Source organism: Ranitomeya imitator, chromosome 2 (assembly GCF_032444005.1).
Source record: "Ranitomeya imitator isolate aRanImi1 chromosome 2, aRanImi1.pri, whole genome shotgun sequence".
NCBI classification, from domain to species: Eukaryota; Metazoa; Chordata; class Amphibia; order Anura; family Dendrobatidae; genus Ranitomeya; species Ranitomeya imitator.
The window spans coordinates 657,690,687-657,711,697 of NC_091283.1; the positions used below are offsets into that span (position 1 = coordinate 657,690,687).

Here is a 21,011-nt window from a genome sequence, read left to right on the forward strand (position 1 = left end):
GTTTGTTTACTGTGAATCTGACAAGATGTTAGCAGATGTTTTGACAAAGCCATTGTCAAGAGCCAAGTTTGAAGAATTCAGAACTGCAATGGGACTAACAGGATAAGCAGTTGTTGAGTGGGGGTGTTGGAATAAGTTTAAATGCAACAACTCCATTCCTGTTGTAGTCTGCATTGAATGTCTATGAGTGTTCATTTGTCAGCTATGCTGTGATTGTTAAAGTTTGTACAAAAAGGTCAGAGGACTCTCACTGATTGCATCATTCTGCTGCTGTTTCCTTCACAGAGAGACATGTGTTACATGGACTAGATTATATCGGTAGTTACTGTCAAAGCTTTCTTATTTTGTTCCAGTTCAAGCTGCATATATTAAACACAGTTTGCCTTACGTTGGATTCTGCTGCTTATATGAAGTAACACGCGCTGCTGTGGTAATACTCCGGCTAACAGTGTCAGTTGTCTTCTGGTGACACGCTTCCTGCACATCCAGCTCCCCAGTTTGAGGCCCATGTATTTTGTCCTTAGCAGCCTTCTGCGTGAGACTGCTGCTGTCACTTCACACTACTATCCTCCACTGAACTGTTACTTCCTGAACTTGGCACTAATTCTCAGTTCCCCCTCCCTAAACTGGGCCTGGCCATTACTGTTAACCCTGCCTAGGCTAGACTGCAGCCCCACCATGTTTTACCCTTGACAACATGCATGAATATAAAATACATAGTGTCAGGGAGCAGACCATCACTCCTACATATGCACCAATAGATGAAGAGACTGTGGGCCTGATTCATCATTTGCATTTTTTCAAGTCAGTTATATTTTTTTCAAATGCACGACAAAAGAAAGGAATATATGTGGCACTCACCCAGCTTGCGTGAAACTGTAGTCTTTAATAGTCCAATCAGTTGGTTACAATCATTGCATGCAGTTTATCAGAAAACGGTGAGGGTGCGGGGGGTGTAAAAGCGATGACGGCCATTTCGCGCAATGTGCGCTTCTACGGGTCCATGTGAAATTAAAATGATGTCACTTCCTTTAAAAGCAAGGTCTGAACATCAGCAAGGGTTAATATTATTGCTACAATTTTTTCAAAATGCTTTTCACAATAAATATTAATACAAAATCTATTTGCGCCAATTACATTAGTATAAAGATTTACGAAAATTACAAAAATTACAAAAATATAGCCATATCTAACTTATCATTCAGGCCTATGGGTCCTTGAGCATTTGTGTTCATTATCCATTTTGCTTCATGTTTAAAGGGACTCTGTCACCTGAATTTTGCCTTGTGCAGGCATGTACTACGGAGGACAGAGAATGAACTTCAATCCAATATTGCAGCCAGCATGCAGCCAGCGGGTAAGGAAAGCAGGGTTGGACTGGCCATTTGGCAATTCTGGCAAATGCCAGAAGGGCCGATCTGGTTGTGGGCTGCCTTGTCTGCTACGTTGTTAACAGAATCAATGTTCTCAAGACACCCATACAGTTAACAGTTGTGACGGAGCACAAAGCCGGTCACTCTGTCACTTACCTCAGCATGCCGTGGTATAATTAGAAATATTGGTCTTGTAGTAAATCTTCCTTTCCTCCATCCAGGGTAATATTAGTGATATATCCCATCTGGTTCTTGGGGACAGGGACACCATGGGCCTACGTGATTTCAAATGCCAGGGCTGAATTTCATCCCCAGTCCGTACCTGAAGGAAAGGGTGAATCAAACACCCGAAAACCCCGCCCCTATGGCTGAAAATGGTTCCCTCCAAATTCAGGTGACAGAGTCCCTTTAAGAAGCAGGCTGTTGTGATTACCTCCCTGGGGAGGGAATTGAATAATTTCAAGCCCGGCAAACTGCAATAGCTCTGGATTTCCATTGTGCTTTTCCTGCATGTGTTTTATTAAGCGCATGCAGACTTTGCCTGTTAGTATGGAATTGTAATGTTCGCAAAATCTACTTATTAGGGGTCGAATTGTTTTCCCTATATAATAATATTTGCAGGGACAAAATAATACATAGACAACGAATTTACTCTTGCAGGTAATAAAGTCGTAAATTATTACATAATTTATATTCATATTCTGTGCAGACAATATAGTGAGGGGCAATTTTTTATTCAGGAGCATTATAATGACACTTGTATCTTTAAGGGCATCATGTGGAGATCTTCTACAAAAGAGCAGAGAAGATGGAAGTCTGCAGAGACGGCTGTGGATGAGAAAACTCATCATGGGGTCTGGACAAGATGAATAAAAGAAGGAGAACGACTCCAGAGACGACGTCATCTATAAGGTACCTGGATGTAAATGTTATTTGTGATGCTAACTAATTCTCATGTTTTTATTTATGTTAGGAGCATTAAAGGGAATGTCCAGGTTTGTAATGAGTTTGCAGTCATTCTTTGTGACTGCAGACTTCTGAATTCTCACAGTGCGCACTGCACACTGTTAGGATTCTTTTGTGCTGGCGATTTACATTCATGCAGTCATGTGCTGACTAGACATGTGTGGTCTCACTCAATGAAAATGAACTGAGTGAGCCAAGACACATCTAGTCGGAATGTGGTCAGAAGTATACAAATCACATGCTTGTACTGACATGACTGTCCACCGGCAAAGGAGAATCCTAAAAGTGTGCATTGCATTCGCTGTGAGAATTCAGAAGCCTACGATATTAGGATTGAGCTCTGCAGGTTCCAGTAGTCGTCACATGGACACTTCACTCATATGCGGTTTTCATACTCATGGACCTGTGACAGCAAGCTTCTCGTCCTGCTTCTCTCTGTTTTTCACTGAACATTGAGAGCATTAGGGAGAGGAGCTTGTGGGTACATGACTAAGTGTGCAAATCACATATGTCCTGGGGGGGGGCGCCAAACTGAATTCTTGTCCCGGGTGCCAGAACAGCTAGATACACCTCCACGTGCCTGTATGACCTCCCTACAAGGCCTGGGCATGCTTCTGATGAGGCGGCGGATGGTCTCCTGATGGATCTCCTCCCAGACCAGGGCTAAAGCATCCACCAACTCCTGAACAGTCTGTGGTGCAAGACATAATGGATGGTTGATGGTGGATGGCGCGAGACATGATGTCTCAGATGTATTCAATCGGATTCAGGTTTGGGGAACGGGGAGGCCAGTCCATAGCTTCATTGCCTTCATCTTGCAGGAACTGCTGACACACTCCAGCCACATGAGGTCTGGCATTGTCCTGCATTAGGAGGAACCCAGGGCCAACCGCACCAGCATATGGTTTCACAAGGGGTCTGAGGATCTCATCTCGGTACCTAATGGTAGTCAGGCTACCTCTGGCGAGCACATGGAGGGCTTTGCAGCCCTCCAAAGAAATGCCACCCCACAACATTACTGACCCACTGCCAAACCGGTCATGCTGAAGGATGTTGCAGGCAGCAGATCGCTCTCAACGAGGTCTCCAAACTCTGTCACGTTTCTCACTTGTGCTCAGTGTGAACCTGCTTTCATCTGTGAAGAGCACAGGGCGCCAGTGGCGAATTTGCCAATCCTGGTGTTCTGTGTCAAATGCCAAGCGTCCTGCACGGTGTTGGGCTGTGAGCACAACCCCCATCTCTGGACGTCGGGCACTCAGACCATCCTCACGGAGTCAGTTTCTAACCATTTGTGCAGACACATGCACATTTGTGGCCTGCTGGAGGTCATTTTGCCGGGCTCTGGCAGTGCTCCTCCTGTTCCTCCTTGCACAAAGGCTGAGGTAGCGGTCCTGCTGCTGGGTTGTTGCCCTCCTACGGCCCCCTCCATGTCTCCTGGTGTACTGGCCTGTCTCCTGGTAGCACATCCAGCCTATGGACACTACTCTGACAGACACAGCAAACCTTCTTGCCACAGCTCGCATTGATGTGCCATTCTGGATGAGCTGCACCACCTGAGCCACTTGTCTGGGTTGTAGAGTTCATCTTATGCCACCATGAGTGTGAAAGCACAACCAACTTTCAAAAGTGACCAAAGCATCAGCCAGAAAGCATTGGTACTGAGATGTGGTCTGTGGTCCCCACCTGCAGAACCACTCCTTTATTGAGTTTGTCTTGATAATTGCCAATAATTTCCATCTGTTGTCTATTCCATTTGCACAACAGCATGTGAAATTGATTGTAAAACAGTGTTGCTTCCTACAAGAAATTTGTAATCTCAAGAAAGCAGAGTTTTGTAAATTTTGAGTAGAATTCAAATGCACTCAAGTAAATTTGCCCATCTCTACTCAACCCAACTAATATAGCTTCCAACCATTCCGGATCCAGTGGGAGAGTCCCAATTTGAGGGAGCTGTCCCGTTGTTCTGGGAGGTCGATGTCCTGACTTCTACTGACTCTGTATATCTCTCCTTGTGTCCTCTCTGCTCAGTAGCTACTCCTCTTCCCCTTACTCTGGTCGCATCTATCTGCTCTCAGCATACTTACTTTCAATTAAATAACTCATTCTTCTCTTTTCTTGAGATCTGACCTCACAAGGATTTGAGCCCCTTACTATTGGAGACAGTAGCCAAGATTATAAGCCACAGCCTGCACTGACTAGATGAGAAGAATTTTCTCCACTTGAATGTACTGTGTATTCTCCTAAATTACTGGAAGATTGTACTGGCACCTAGATACATCTATATGTCACTGCATTTCTATTTACCGTACCTGTATTCTAGGGGGTAAAATAAAAATCTATTTTTGTTCTTTTATAATTACTAAAAAATAATACTAAACAATTACACATTATATTATATTATTCTAACACATTTTAAAAAAAATAAACACAAATTGACAAATAACACAGACATATGGTATTTGGTATCCTAGGAATCGTGACAAACTGTACAATATGAAAACAAAGAAAAAAGACTCCACTATAAAATGCACACCACCCAACACAATATAACAAAATACAAATTTTATTGGCACAAAAATTAAAACACAATTAAAAGCACTATAGTGCTTGCAATCCTACATGGTACAAAATAGCTACAAAACATCCATATTACAGCCTGGGGCACAGATACAAACTTAATAATCTGTATACCATATAATATGATTTATAAGTGCCCTGCCTAATGGCTCATGGGGAGTCCAAATACATGTAGACACTGATAGTCAGAACCATACAAGACTAAACAAAAACGCCATAAGCAGATACAAACCAGCGTTTTGAAGCGAGCAGGCTGAGGGATGTCCGAGGATAAAACAAGCACTTGGCCCCACGCGTATCGCCTCCCAAATGAGGCTTCGTCAGGGGAACTTCCTCGGACATCCCTCAGCCTGCTCGCTTCAAAACGCTGGTTTGTATCTGCTTATGGCGTTTTTGTTTAGTCTTGTATGGTTCTGACTATCAGTGTCTACATGTATTTGGACTCCCCATGAGCCATTAGGCAGGGCACTTCTAAATCATATTATATGGTATACAGATTATTAAGTTTGTATCTGTGCCCCAGGCTGTAATATGGATGTTTTGTAGCTATTTGTAGGATTGCAAGCACTATAGTGCTTTTAATTGTGTTTTAATTTTTGTGCCAATAAAATTTGTATTTTGTTATATTGTGTTGGGTGGTGTGCATTTTATAGTGGAGTCTTTTTTCTTTGTTTTTGTATTTAGGTTTTTTCCACTACTTTGCACCCCCTATATGTATATATATACCAGCTTTATGGCGGTGCACCAGTTGCTTTTTGTATAAACTGTACAATATGGTGATTGTTAAGTGGCTTAAAAAAATGGCGACTAAACCCATAAAAAGTGTAATTGAAATATAATACTGTGTCTTTGTTCACATGTAGCATGCATGCTGCTTTTTATCTGCACTGCTTCTGCAGGTATCTGCATCAAACCACTCAATAACAATGTTTTTTCATTATTGCTTGCTGTACTTTTTTTTTAGCCTTTTCTATATTTCCAATCACATAGAGAATGTTACTGCAGCATTTTACATTTCCTTGCAGCCTTATGCCCTCCAGTGGTTGTTGTTACACATTACATACATACAAGTGCTTCTAAAAAAATTAGAATATCATCAAAAAGTTAATTTATTTCAGTTCTTCAATACAAAAAGTGAAACTCATTATATAGTGTAATTACAAACACATTGATCTATTTAATGTGTTTATTTCTGTTAATGTTGATGATTATGGCTTACAGCCAATGAAAACACAGAAGTAATTTTCTCAGTAAATTAGAATAATTAACAAAAAACACCTGCAAAGGCTTCCTAAGCATTTAAAATGGTCCCATAGTCTTTTTCACTAGGCTCCACAATCATGGGGAAGACTGCTGACTTGACAGATGTCCAGAAGGCAGTCATTGACATGCTCCACAAGGAGGGTAAGCCACAAAAGGTCATTTGCTAAAGAAGCTGGCTGTTCACAGGATGCTGTATCCAAGCATATTAATGGAGAGTTGAGTGGAAGGAAAAAGTGTGGTAGAAAAAGGTGCACAAGCGACCGGGATAATCACAGCCTTGAAAAGATTGTTAAGAAAAGGCCATTCAAAAATTTTGGGGAGATTCACAAGGAATAGACTGCTGCTGGAGACATTGCTTCAAGAGCCACCACACACAGACGTATCCAGGACATGGACAACAAGTGTTGTATTCCTTGTGTCAAGCCACTTATGACCAATAGACAATGCCAAAAGCGTGTTACCTGGTCCAATGAGAAAAATAACTGGACTGTTGCTCAGTGGTCAAAAGTTTTGATTTCAGATGAAAACAACACTTGTTTCCATCTCATATGGAAATCAAGGTCCCAGAGACTGTCGGAAGATTGGAGAGGCACACAATCCAAGCTGCTTGAGGTCTTGTGTGAAGTTTCCACAATCAGTGATGGTCTGGGGAGCCATGTCATCTGCAGGTCCACTGTGTTTTATCAAGACCAAAGCCAGAGCAGCCATCTAGCAGGAAATTTTAGAGCACTTCATGCTTCCCTCTGCGGACAAGCTTTTTGGAGATGGAAATTTCATTCTCCAGCAGGACTTGACACCTGTCCACACTGCCAATGTACCAATACCTGGTTTAAAAACAACAATATCACTGTGCTTGATTGGCCAGCAAACTCGCCTGACCTTAACCCCATAGAGAATCTATGGGGTATTGTCAAGAGGAAGATGAGACACCAGACCCAACAATGCAGACGAGCTGAAGGCTGCTATCAAAGCAACCTGGGCTTCCATAAAACCTCAGCAGTGCCACAGGCTGATCGCCTCCATGCCGTGCCGCATTGATGCAGTAATTGATGGAAAAGGAGCCCCGACCAAGTATTGAGTGCATTTACTGAACATACATTTCAGTAGGCCAACATTTTGGATTTTAAAATAATTTTTCAAGCTGGTGTTACAAAGTATTCTCATTTACTTAGATAAGGATTTTGGGGTTTTCATTGGCTGTAAGCCATAATCATCAACATTAACAGAAACAAACTCTTGAAATAGATCACTCTGTTTGTAATGACTCTATATAATATGAGTTTCACTTTTTGGATTGAAGAACTGAAATAAATAACCTTTTTGATGATATTCTAATTTTGTGAGAAGCACCTGTATTACCTCTCAGGATACCACAGACTGAAACATTAATTTATTAGTTTTAATCATTATTAATGATTTTGCACTCTACACTTTATATCTTGATCATAATTGCATTGTATGGATGAATTTTGTACACTGTAGGTTGCTTATGTGATTTTTCGTATTCACTGACTGACCTTTTCTATATATAGAAAATTTTGTCTGCTTGCACAGGGCCGCCATCAGGGCATTACTGCCCTGACGGGTGTATGGGGCCCAGTGGGCAGAGGGGGCCCACACCGGGCCCCATCTCATCTGCTCACTGGGCCCCCCCTACAGGCGCTGCGGCACGCTATTGACAGCACGCACTTCACCGGCGTGTGACATCATTATCAGCCACCGGCAATTGCGCGCTTCACCTGCGTGGAGGGAGGGAGTGAGCTTCGCCTGCTGCGGGAGCGCGGCCAGGTAAAAAGTCGTGGTTTGGTGTTTTTTTTGAGAGCGGCGATCCAGGGGGCCCCAGGGCAGAATGCTGGACACACTGGGGCAGAAATGCTGGACACACTGGGGCAGAAATGCTGGACACACTGGGGCAGAGATGCTGGACACACTGGGGGCAGAGATGCCGGACACACTGGGGACAGAGATGCTGGACACACTGGGGGCAAAAATGCTGGACACACTGGGGCAGAGATGCTGGACACACTGGGGCAGAGATGCTGGACACACTGGGGCAAAGAATCTGGACACACCCTCGGGGCAGAGATGCTGGACATTTGGGGCAGAGAATCTGGACACACTGGGGCAGAGATGCTGGACACACTGGGGCAAAGATGCTGGACACACTGGAGGAGAGATGCTGGACACACTGGGGCAGAAATGCTGGACAAACTGGGGCAGAGATGCTGGACACACTGGGGGCAGAGATGCTGGACACACTGGGGGCAAAAGTGCTGGACACACTGGGGCAGAGATGCTGGACACACGGGGGCAGAGATGCTGGACACACTGGGGCAGAGAATCTGGACACACCCTCGGGACAGAGATGCTGGACATTGGGGGCAGAGAATCTGGACACACAGGGGCAGAGAATCTGGACACACTGGGGCAGAGATGCTGGACACACTGGGGCAGAGATGCTGGAAACACTGGGGCAGAGATGCTGGACACACTGGGGCAGAGATGCTGGACATTGGGGGCAGAGATGCTGGACACACGGGGGCAAAAATGCTGGAGACACTGGGGGCAGAAATGCTGGAGACACTGGGGGCAGAATGGAGATACGGGCATGATTGGAGACATGGGGCAGAATGAAAGACATGGGGGCATGATTGGAGACACTGGGGGCAGGATTGGAGACAGATCGTGCAGGATCATGGGGCAGGATGGATACGATGGAGACAGATGGGGCAGGATGGGGAGATCATATGGGGCAATCATATGGGGCAGGATGGGGAGATCATATGGGGCAGAAGGGATACTCATGAGGGCAGGATGCAAGAACATATGGCTGGAGCCAGGAATGAGACACATGGGGACCAGGATGGGGAATATTATTACCATAGGGGCTAATTAATGGATATTATTACTGCAGTGATGTATTTATTTTATTTTATGAGTATACTCTTTTAAATGGGGGGGGGTGGTCCTGTTACTGTGTAGAGATACTATGTCGCCTTTTTTTCTTCATGTGGTGTAATGTAGAAGTTGTGAAAAATTAAGAAATGTGTTCTGCAAGCGGAGCTCGAGATAACTGTGTTATTTCCTGCAGAGACAAGTCCTGGCTGGAAGAAGTGATGGCGGTCTGTGCTGGATGAAAGTTGAAAGATGAAGGACTTCACCTAGAGACGTCACTGGGGAGTCAGTGTGTTACCTATACACTGACACTATACACTGTATACTATATACAGAGCTCCTGTGTATAATATCACCAGTGATCACTGTATACAGACACTGCATACTAAGTAAAGATCTCCTGTCTATAATGGCACTTATGGTGATGGTATTGTGGTTTTTTTATTACTGATCAGTATTGTAATATTCGGTCCCTTTGTGGTGGTAATATGTGGTCTGGTCATGGTGCCTTGGCATTTGTTCCTTGTATGTGCTATTTGGTCACTATGTGGTAATAATATGGTGTCTGGACATGGTGTTGTGGTATTTGTTCCTTGTATGTGATGTTATTCGATCACTGTGGCGGTAATATGTGGTCTTAACAGGGTGTGGCAGTATTTGTTCCTTATATATGATATAATTGGTTATTTTAAAAATAAATGAAAATATACCTAAATTGTATTGCATATTTAACAAATATTTAATAGGCTACAGCAGAGTAGGGCCCGGCCAAAATTGTCTACTGTGTTATGGTGGTGCCTTAAAAAATATTTTGGCCAAAACAAAAGCTGCCGGCTATATGTGTGATCTGGTGATGGGAACTGTTAATGTGTGATAGGTGAGAAGTGGAGTTTTTCCAAGAGAGAGCGATGGGACTGTGGACAGTTCGAGGGGTGGAGCGTGGAGGCAGGGCTGGGGTGGAGCATGGGCGGAGTCTCAAGGGGGCCCAAAAAATTTTGCCAGTATGGGGCACCGAAATTTCTAGTGGCAGCCCTCTGCTTACATGCATAATTTTTTCTCTGATGAGACGTTTTCTTTCCTCCATTATAGATCTCTATTTTTACCCATTTTAATCCTGTTTTCATTTGGATGTGCCCAGTAAAGATTTTCTATAATTATGTGATGACCGTTTCAGCCTAGTCTACCAACTTTATTCATTTATATTGGTTTGTAGTAATCATTTGACTCGTTATTATACTCCGTGCATTTCTGAAGGCTGGTTTATTTTGTATAGTAGCCTTTGCAATTCAGTACATTTTTCCTATACGTTGTCTCAAAGCACCACTGTTACAACTAAGGCTACTTTCACGCTAGCGTTAACTGCAATACGTTAAAATGCGTCGTTTTTCCGAAAAAACACATCCTGCAAAAGTGCTTGGAGGATGCGTTTTTCCCCATAGACTTGTATTGGCGACGCATTGCAACGGATTGCCATACGTCGTATACGTCGTACGACGGATGCGTCGAAATTTGGCGACACGTCGTCTGGAAAAAACGTAGATTGTAACGTTTTTTGGCTCCGACAAAAAAACGTGTCGCTACGCATCCTGCGACATGCGGCGTTGGCTACAATGAAAGTCTATGAGCGACGGATCCTTCGAGACACGTCGTACGACGCAATGCAGCGCTGCAATACGTTTTTTTTCTACTGAGCATGCTCAGAACCAGGATTTTGTAGCCAACTGGCCCCAAATCTATATAAACCTGGCCTGGGCCTTGAACCCCACATATGCCAGCAAGACACAAAGACAAGACCCCAGCCTGACATCAAGACCCCAGCCTTCCATCAAGACCCCAGCCTTCCATCTTGACCCCAGCCTGGCAGCAAGAACCTAGCCTTCCAGCCACACTCCAACCTACAGGCTCCTGCCACACCAGACTCCAACCACCATAGAAACAGTGTGAGTATTGCCATTTTTGTGTGCGTCTGTGTGCATGTGTCTGCATGTCCATGTGTGTGTGTGTGCATTTGTGTCTGTATGACGTACTGACTACAGCAAGAGCTTAAAACCTGAATACAACCTGAGGCCTGCCGTCGTCCTGCAACAGCCAGTGCCCTGCTACAGTCCAGATCCACCCTGAGGCCTGCCACTGTGAAGAAATCCAGCTCCAGCCGGAGGACTGATGGCCTTTTGTGTGTGTGTGTGTGTGTGTGTGTGTGTGTGTGTGTGTGTGTGTGTGTGTGTGTGCGTATGCGTTTCGTGTTTGGGTCCGCCTGTGTGCTTTTATGCATCTGTGTGTATTTGCATAGCCCTATGTGCTCTTGTGTGTGTGTGTGTGTGTGTGTGTGTGTATTTTTGTACTGCTGTGTGGTTTTGTATGTATGTCTTCACGTGCCTGCACCTTATTATGCCTTCGCCAATATTATGCCTGTTCATGTGTTATGCTTGTGTTACGACTGCGCCTGTGTGCTTGCAGGCATGTTTATGTGCGTCTTGTTGATTGCATGTGCATTTGTCCATGCCATATTGGTTAATGTCCTTTTTTGATGTATTTGCTAAGTATAGTGGTTTGTGCAGCCTGTGGGAATGTTTTTTTTTCCTCTTAAAAATTTTTTTTTTTTAAATCGGATGTATTATTGCAAAGTCTAGTGGTCTGCAGCTTGTGGTTAGAATGTGTGAGTGCTATTTTTTTTTTAAAGTGTTGATTTTTTTATTACTGTTGAAACTATTCCCAGTTGATGTACTTGTATTTAAAATAAAGAGCATTTCTGCTCCTAATTGTGATGTAAAAAAAAAAAAATATATATATATAATAAAATGTTTATTAAAAAAATGTCCGTAGTATAATTTCATAAAGGTAAATTTAAAACAGGTGTATGTACCAATGGTTACACATGCAATACAGAGTTGGTTGAGGGCTCATTTTTTACTAAAGGTTATCCTTTGAAGGTTTTTTGGGGGAGGTTATTTTTGAAAAAAAAATGTAGTAAAAATATTTTTACATGGTGGGTTCACATTTTAAAATATATTTTTTTGGACATGGAAATGAATGGTAAAACGTGCACCTGTTTTTGGGTTTTGGTGTTCACCCTAATGAACATTTCTCACATTTTAACAGGGTGTTTATTGTTAAACATTACCTAGTTCGGGGGGTGGTCTAACTATAAATCCATTATACCTATTATATTACAGATACACTAGGGACCACATCCATTGACCAGCCCACCAGGACCACATCCTCACATCTTTAAAAGTAAGTTTTGAAGACCCAAATCTGCTACTTCAATGTGTAGAGCAGATTGCAAGTGTCTTTTAACTTACAGACACACCAGGACCACAGCCACCGGCCTTCCCACCAGGACCACAGCCACCGGCTATCCCACCAGGACCACATCCTCACATCTTTAAAAGTAAGTTTTGAAGACGCCAAATCTGCTACTTCAATGTGTAGAGCAGATTGCAAGTGTCTTTTAATTTACAGACAAACCAGGACCACAGCCACCGACCTTCCCACCAGGACCACAGCCACCGGCCATCCCACCAGGACCATAGCCACCGGCCATCCCAACAGGACTCCAGCCACCAGCTATCCCACCAGGACCACATCCTCACATCTTTAAAAGTAAGTTTTGAAGACCCCAAATCTGTTACTTCAATGTGTAGAGCAGATTGCAAGTGTCTTTTAACTTACAGACACACCAGGACCACAGCCACCGGCCTTCCCACCAGGACCACAGCCACCGGCCATCCCACCAGGACCACAGCCACCGGCCATCCCAACAGGACTCCAGCCACCGGCTATCCCACCAGGACCACATCCTCACATCTTTAAAAGTAAGTTTTGAAGACCCCAAATCTGTTACTTCAAAGTGTAGAGCAGATTGCAAGTGTCTTTTAACTTACAGACACACCAGGACCACAGCCACCGGCCTTCCCACCAGGACCACAGCCACCGGCCATCCCACCAGGACCATAGCCACCGGCCATCCCAACAGGACTCCAGCCACCGGCTATCCCACCAGGACCACATCCTCACATCATTAAAAGTAAGTTTTGAAGACCCCAAATCTGCTACTTCAATGTGTAGAGCAGATTGCAAGTGTCTTTTAACTTACAGACACACCAGGACCACAGCCACCGGCCTTCCCACCAGGACCACAGCCACCGGCCTTCCCACCAGGACCACAGCCACCAGCCATCCCACCAGGACCACAGCCACCGGCCTTCCCACCAGGACCACAGCCACCAGCCATCCCACCAGGACCACAGCCACCGGCCATCCCACAGCCACAATGTCCTCTGACAGCCCTCCTCCACAGCAACAGCATGTATCGCTAAGTAAACAAAACATTTTTTTATTTTTCAAATTTACATCATTTTTATTCACTACATGCATTTATTATGCTTAAACAGGAATCAAAATCAGATGAGGAGCTGTCAGAAGGGACCGAGACGGGTGGAGAGATGCAAGTGGAGGAGGAACCAAGTGTAAGTAGTGGCGAAACACTTGCTTCACACATCACACTGCACCATACACAAAACAGATTTTCATATAAAACTTAACACAGAAAACATATACCTACATTAAAGATAATTTTTTTTCCTTTATTTCAGTCTCCTGCTGCTGCTGCTGCTCCTGCTGCTGAACTTTCAGCAAACCGTGAAGGTTCTCCCAGCCGCTCCCAGATTCGGCGGACTCGTCGCCGCGGTCAGCCATCAGTGAGTTGGTTTTGGGGGGGATTCGATTGGTACTTTTGTGTTTCAGTGTACTAATTGTTATGTTTTTCTTATTTTTTTCTCACAGGCTTCACAGCGTGCTCCCGCCGAAGATTTTGAAATCGACATTGAGTGTCTAATTGAGGAGGTTCGCGAGCGGGAGCCGCTGTGGAACATGGCTGACCGCAGGCATGCCGATACCAGTGTCAACCGTCGGCTCTGGGAGGAAATATGCCAGAACATCTTTCCGAGGTGGGAGGACCTTCTTCCACAGCAGCAGAGCAAATTTGGTAAGTATTCACTTTTCAGTGATGTTTAGAGCTGAATGTAAGGCTACGTTCACACTAGCGTTGCGCCGCCCTGCGTCGGCGACGCAACGCGCGACGCACGGAAAAACGCGCGCAAACGCGCGCAAAAACGCGCGCGTTTTGCGACGCGTGTGTCGTTTTTTGACGAAATCGGACGCAAGAAAAATGCAACTTGTAGCGTTTTCTTGCGTCCGACGCTAGCGTCTAAAACGACGCACGTGTCGGAAAACGCGTGCAAAAAGACGCACGCGTCCCCTATGTTAAACATAGGGGCGCGTCGCCGCTGCGTCGCCGACGCAACAGCGACGCGACGCTAATGTGAACGTAGCCTAATGTATTGCATTTACCATTTTTTTTTTCTCTTCATTCCTGTCTTCACAGATGGCAAGGTTAGGAAGCGGTGGCGGTCACTGAGGGATCGCTTTAAGAGGGAATTTAACGAGGAGATGCAGGCCCCAAGTGGCTCAGCAGGAAGGAAGAAGAAGAGCTATAGATACGCACCTGCCCTCTCCTTCCTGAGGCAAACCATGCTGAGTAGAGTGTAAGTATTCAACATCCCAATAATAACCATGTTAACCTGTCTAATCACAAAACTTTTGTTTCAGTCCGGGCTTTTTCATATCAATATATTAATTGTTTTTGTTTTTTCTTTCACAGCACCTTCTCCAGCCACCGTGCACCTGCATCTTCCTCTGCGCCCTCTGGAGTGATCCCTCCTGAGTCCGCCACCGAGGACCACGTCGGTAGGCCCCACACCTCTGACCTCTCTGTCCCCTCCACTTCATCCACCTCAAGCACTGGAGCATTATTGCAGCCTTCGTTACTCGAATCTGATGCTCAACAGATAGCGTTCCCTTTACCCCACCCCTCTGACCCTGCCACCTCTAGACCACCATTAGGTTTGTGGCGGCAGCGACAGAGGGGTCAGGAAAGGAGCTATGCTCCTGAGTTCTTACATCTAAATGCATCCTTCCAAAGTTCTTTCAAAATTTTGGGAGAGCAAGTGACTGCTGGTTTCAACATGGTGCAATCACGCATCAGTGAAACCCACCATGAAACCAGCAGTCGTTTGGATAGGCTGCATTTAGATGTAAGTCAATCTCCAGCCAATCTTTTTTTCCGAGAAGCTTTCTTTTGAGCAACAGATGCGGGTAATGAATAGCTGCCATAATGCTCTATTTAAGGTCCTCCACGAACCCCAATCTACCCCCACACCTCCCCACACATCCCAGTCCCCATTTCAACACCATGCCCCCCAATATCAACGCCAGTCCCAATATCAACGTCAGTCCCAATACCCAACCCGGCCCACAAACCAAATGTATTCCCCAGTGTTTTCTTCTTCCTTGCCCAGCTTTCCTTCCCCATTAAGTTTTCCACCTACCCCAACACAACCCCCCTCTGGTCAACCTCCTGCTTTTCACCACCCTTCCACTGCAGCCCAAACAAGTAGGGTTTCCCCACCTATCGACGTGGTCCAAACTGCCAGCCCCACCTCCCATAGTTACTCCACCCAACACTTTGAAGATTTGTGATTTTTTTATGTCTGTAAATATTTTATGTTTCTAACTTTACAAAAAATAAATTGTGAAAACTAAAAAAAAAAAAAATTTTTTTTGCAAAGAAAAAAAAAATTTACAATAAAATTCGTTCTGATTTAAAATCTACTCTTTGTGTGTGTGGATTCATTAAGGTAATATGGTAACTATTAAAAAAGGTAAAATAAAAATAAACACCAGACGTTTGAGAGGTATTACACAATGGTTTTATTACCAAGCAAACCACGCTTTGGGTTTTTTTTTTTTCTTGTTTTTTTGCAGAAACACAATTTTTACATAAACAAAACCCATGAAAAACATGTCACACAATGATGTCTTGCCATGGAATCCGCCCAACAGGTGACACAAAATAATCCGCAAACTGGTCCCTCATCCTAGTAACAGAACCTGTGGAGCGAACAGAGGTACTGCGGTAATCCCACAAGGTTGTCTCCAATTCTTCGTCATCCAAGGAAACGGGCTCCTTTGAAAGGACAAAGCTATGGAGCACCACACATGCCTTAACAACATCATCTACAGTTTTGGTTTGCAGTTTTATTGCCGTCAGCAGAACTCTCCACTTTGCCGTCAATATACCAAAAGAATACTCTACTACTCATCTTGCTCTAGTAAGACGGTAATTAAATACCCGCTTTGTACGGTTTAAGTCACAGCTGCTATATGGTTTAAGTAGGTGCAGCGAGAGTTGAAACGCTTCATCACCTACACAAACATATTGCATGGCTGGTTCAGTTGTTCCTGGGAGCGGTCAGGCTGGCAGGAAATCGTATGTCTCTCCATACAGGCAACGACCCATTGGAGAGTTTTTTAAAACTTGAGAATCGTTGGACCGGCCATAGGCTCCTATGTCCACAGCAAGAAACTTGCAGTTGGCGTCTGCTATAGCCATAAGTACAATCGAAAAGTATTTCTTATAGTTGTAGTACTCAGAGCCTGTTCCTGCCGGTTTAGCAATCCTTATGTGTTTCCCGTCCACGGCACCAACACAATTTGGGAAATTGCAAATTTGCTCAAACTGTTCTGCACTTCTCAACCAGATGTCCATTGATGGTTGGGGGATATTCTCCGGCTGAAAAGTGTCCCAAATAGCCCGACATATGTCCTTCACTATTCCGCCAATAGTGGAAATCCCCAGCCGGAATTGGTAATGGAGAGAAGTCAGAGACTCACCCATAGCTATAAAGCTGTAGGAAAAAAAAATGTAAGAAAAAATTGCACAGACCATCAACTTTTTGATTTTTTGGTTTCCTGGTAAAGTTACAATAAATGGCACTGTGAAAATGTTTTTTGTATGACGGGACGCACAATAAAACCTGCATGAAACATGTGTTAAATAGTGGAATGGCCTCAAACGATAAAAAAAATTACATGCTGCAGAAAATGGTGCGCAATGTGTCAGCGCAGTATTGTCTGCAGCATGTAATAACATTCAATATGAGCAATGACATGAAAATAAAACAGTGGAATGGCCTAGACCAATAAAAAAAATTACAGCTGCAGAAAATGGTGCGCAATGTGTCAGCGCAGTTTTGTCTGCAGCATGTAATAACATTCAATATGAGCAATGACATAAAAAAAAACAGTGGAATGGCCTAAACCAATAAAAAAAATTACATGCTGCAGAAAATGGTGCGCAATGTGTCAGCGCAGTATTGTCTGCAAGCATGTAATAACATTCAATATGAGCAATGACACAAAAAAAGATGCTTACCGCAGTGTCACCAGGAGCCGCTCCGCCGGTGTGATGGCAAGCCTCATCCTTGTGTCCTGCCTTTGGATGACATCCTCTAGTTTTTCAACCAAATAGTCAAAATGTTCCATCCTCATCCGTATGTAATTGAAGAATTTCTGTGGGTTGTGCCGCAACTCCAGATAGAGAGTGGACTGGACACCCCTGGTCATCCGCAGCTCATTGATCGGATGTATCCAGAGTCGTCTCACTCTCCGTTGCATCCTCCGTCTTTCTGCTGCCGCCTCCTTCTCCCGCACTATGATATCCAGGCGCTTCGTCTCAAATATAACGTCAGTTACCAAACTCGCAATCCTACCAAGTACACCTTCCATCCTTGCCACTAAACTAAAACCCTCAAAGATGGGCTGTAAATACAGTCAGTATATAGTTTTCCTTATTTTCCAGTAGCCAATCAAATTTGGGTGCCTCCCATTTTAAAAACGGATCCGTCGTAAAAACGGATGCAACAGATGGTAAAAACGGATGCAACGCATCCAGCATTTCGACGGAACCATTTAGCGGATTTGCGATGGATCCGTCGAAATGCTGTATGCCTTGCATACGTTTTCCACTTTTTTTGACGCATCCATTTTTTCAGAAAAAAGACGATTTGTGACGGTTTGCAGTTAACGCTAGTGTGAATGTAGCCTAACCTGGGGCTTCATCAGGTGTACTAAAGATAAAATTCTTCAAATACCTGCACTAGGTAAGGGTTTAACTGTGATCTTTTATATTGCATATTAAAAATATGCCTAAGTTATGAGAGTGGTCCAAAAAGTTAAGAGATCACTGCCTTGCACAGACAAGGAAAAGGATACACAATTTTAGAAAAAACATTGATTGTTCCAAAAGATTCAGTTGAAAGCATTGATGCCAAGTACAAACTTGAAGGACCACTGGCTACAGTAGCGGGACGTGGCTGTAAGAGGAAGCCATCATTGCTTGAGCGACTGCAAATGCTCTGCAAGGATACTGAGTGACAACAGGAACACTTATACACATACTAAGTGCTGAAAGTTTCATGCCTGAACGCACAAGACAAAAGCCTCTGCTAACCTAGAATCACAAGAAAATGTGGTTTGGGATTCTGTTATGTGGTGCAATTAGAGGGTTACCTTAATAATGGCAATATTTTTTTACAAAGCACAGCATTTGTATGACTGTACAGGGTAAGCCAAACAAAGTTTCTTTCTTGTACCCTTTTGTCTTTTTTATCTTCTTCTGTTCATTTCTGCATTCAGCTTCATAGAGCTAAATGTGAGGTCCTATCCCATTTGCAAAAACTATATTTCCCAGCAACACCCTGCTTCATCTCGGTGTTGCAGGCCTCTCCCTCTGCTATCCTGTATCCTCCCTGTTACATATACTGTAGATCTTAACATGGGTAATTGTCATTTCTATGGATGCTGACCATTGATCATTTTGAATGCAGTGACTGTAACCCATTATTTGACTAATATTCAATACTATTTACAAAATCCACATTTGATTAGTGGTTCATGGGGATCTTCAGAGCTTAAACATGCTATTCCCTGCGTGTATAGCATAGAATATCTGAACTGTGAAATTAACAGAGGGCATGGCAATAAGGATGCTGTGAGAGTGTCAATGTTTTATTAAACAGGGTCATAGGTGCATCAATTGTTCATGAATTAATGTCATTAGGTGGAAATGTAACTGAAATCAGTGTATTTTCATCATAGCATATCTGAAATGTGTTACAGAAAAGAACACCCTGCCTACATTGAAGCATGACGGTGGCTTGTTGTTTGGGGCTCCTTTTCTTCTTTTGGCACTGGAAACATGCAGCGTGTAAAAGGCAAGATTAATTAAATCAAGTATCAGAAAACCCTAGAGGAAAACTAAGTCTTATGAATGGATACTGAAGATTTAGCATCATTAGACATTCCCATAGGATACTGATCCTAAGTATATCTCAAAGTCCACCAAGGTTTGGTTTCACAAGAATTCTTGGAATACTGTGGAGTTATTGTCAGTCGCCAGATTTAAACCCCATGAAAAAGATCTTTGGTGATATTTGACAGTGGCTGTATACCAAAGAATATTAGTGATCTGAAGGCTGTTGCCCATGAATAATCAGGTAAAATCTTTGGAAAGCTCAAATCCCACCAAGGACAACATCTGCAAGGAGTTTGTATGTTCTCCCTGTGTTTGCATGGATTTCTTAACAAAATCCACAGAGATGCTGATAGGGAATGTAGATTGTTAGTCCCTATGGGGACAGCACCGATAATGTCTGTAAAGTGCTATGGAATTAATGGCGCTGTATAAGTGAGTAAAATAAAAATTAAGAAATCAACTTTGTAGGCGATATTTCAGTAGAATTTAGACGTGGTAAATTTGGAGAAACCACTTGTTATATTAGTAGTGTTCAGCTTTCTACAGTATTTGGTTTATTTCAAACAGTAAAAAGTTTTAAAATTATGCTTACAAGTCTAATTTGCAATGGGTGCTGAGTTATTTTGATTGTGTTTTGTATTCATCTATAGTTTCAATATATTTTTAAACAAATGTTTTGCAAATAGTGCAACTAGAGAAATTAACACAAGCTATATCAATTATGTTCTAAATATTTTTCAATTCTTATTGTTTTGTATGCTATTATTAAAAATATGTTTAGCCATCAACTCTATGCAGGGAATCTCCCATACTATATGACAACTATATATTTCTAGTTACCGTATATACTCGAGTATAAGCCGAGATTTTCAGCCCAAATTTTTGGGCTGAAAGTGCCCCCCTCGGCTTATACTCGAGTCACGGTAGCGGTGGGGTCGGCGGGTGAGGGGGTGAGGGCGCTGAGGTATACTTACCTAGTCCCAGCGATCCTCGCGCTGTCCCTGCCGTCCCACGGGCTTCGGCGCTGCAGTTTCTTCCTCTCTTCAGCGGTCACGTGGGACCGCTCATTACAGAAATGAATAAGCGGCTCCACCTCCCATAGGGGCGGAGCCGCTTATTCATTTCTCTAATCAGCGGTGCCGGTGACCGCTGATAGAGAAAGAAGCTGCAGCGCCGAAGACAGGAGGGGACAGCGCGAGGATCGCCAGGACTAGGTGAGTATAGCATATTCACCTGTCCTCGTTCCAGCCGCCGGGCGCCGATCCATCTTCCCGGCCGGCGCCTCCATCTTCCCGGCGTCTGCGCTCTCTGACTGTTCAGGCAGAGGGCGCGATGACGCATACAGTGTGCGCGGCGCCCTCTGCCTGATCAGTCAGAGCAGAGACGCCGGGAAGATGGAGGCGCCGGAACGAGACGCCGGGAGCTGCAATCAAGGGAGGTGAGTATGTGTTTTTTTTTCTTTATTGCGGCAGCGGCGGCACAAATTTATGTGGAACATCTATGGGGCACAGTGAACGGTGCAGAGCACCGTATATGGCACAGCACAGCTATGGGGCACAGTGAACGGTGCAGAGCACCGTATATGGCACAGCACAGCTATGGGGCACAGTGAACGGTGCAGAGCACCGTATATGGCACAGCACAGCTATGGGGCACAGTGAACGGTGCAGAGCACCGTATATGGCACAGCACAGCTATGGGGCACAGTGAACGGTGCAGAGCACCGTATATGGCACAGCACAGCTATGGGGCACAGTGAACGGTGCAGAGCACCGTATATG

The 21,011-nt window shown here is 44.1% G+C and overlaps 1 protein-coding gene across 1 annotated transcript in view; it reads left to right on the plus strand.

The window, feature by feature from the left end:
• The first annotated feature begins 256 nt into the window (after nt 1–256).
• The window catches only part of LOC138665457 (membrane-spanning 4-domains subfamily A member 8-like), a 47,834-nt gene continuing 27,079 nt past the window's right edge, over nt 257–21,011 (plus strand). Inside the window, exons 1-3 of the mRNA XM_069752962.1 lie at nt 257–430; nt 2,144–2,285; nt 19,095–19,189. Of these exons, the coding sequence (XP_069609063.1) occupies nt 19,174–19,189 (16 nt within the window). The 5' untranslated portion in view covers nt 257–430; nt 2,144–2,285; nt 19,095–19,173. The remainder of the gene's footprint in view (nt 431–2,143; nt 2,286–19,094; nt 19,190–21,011) is intronic.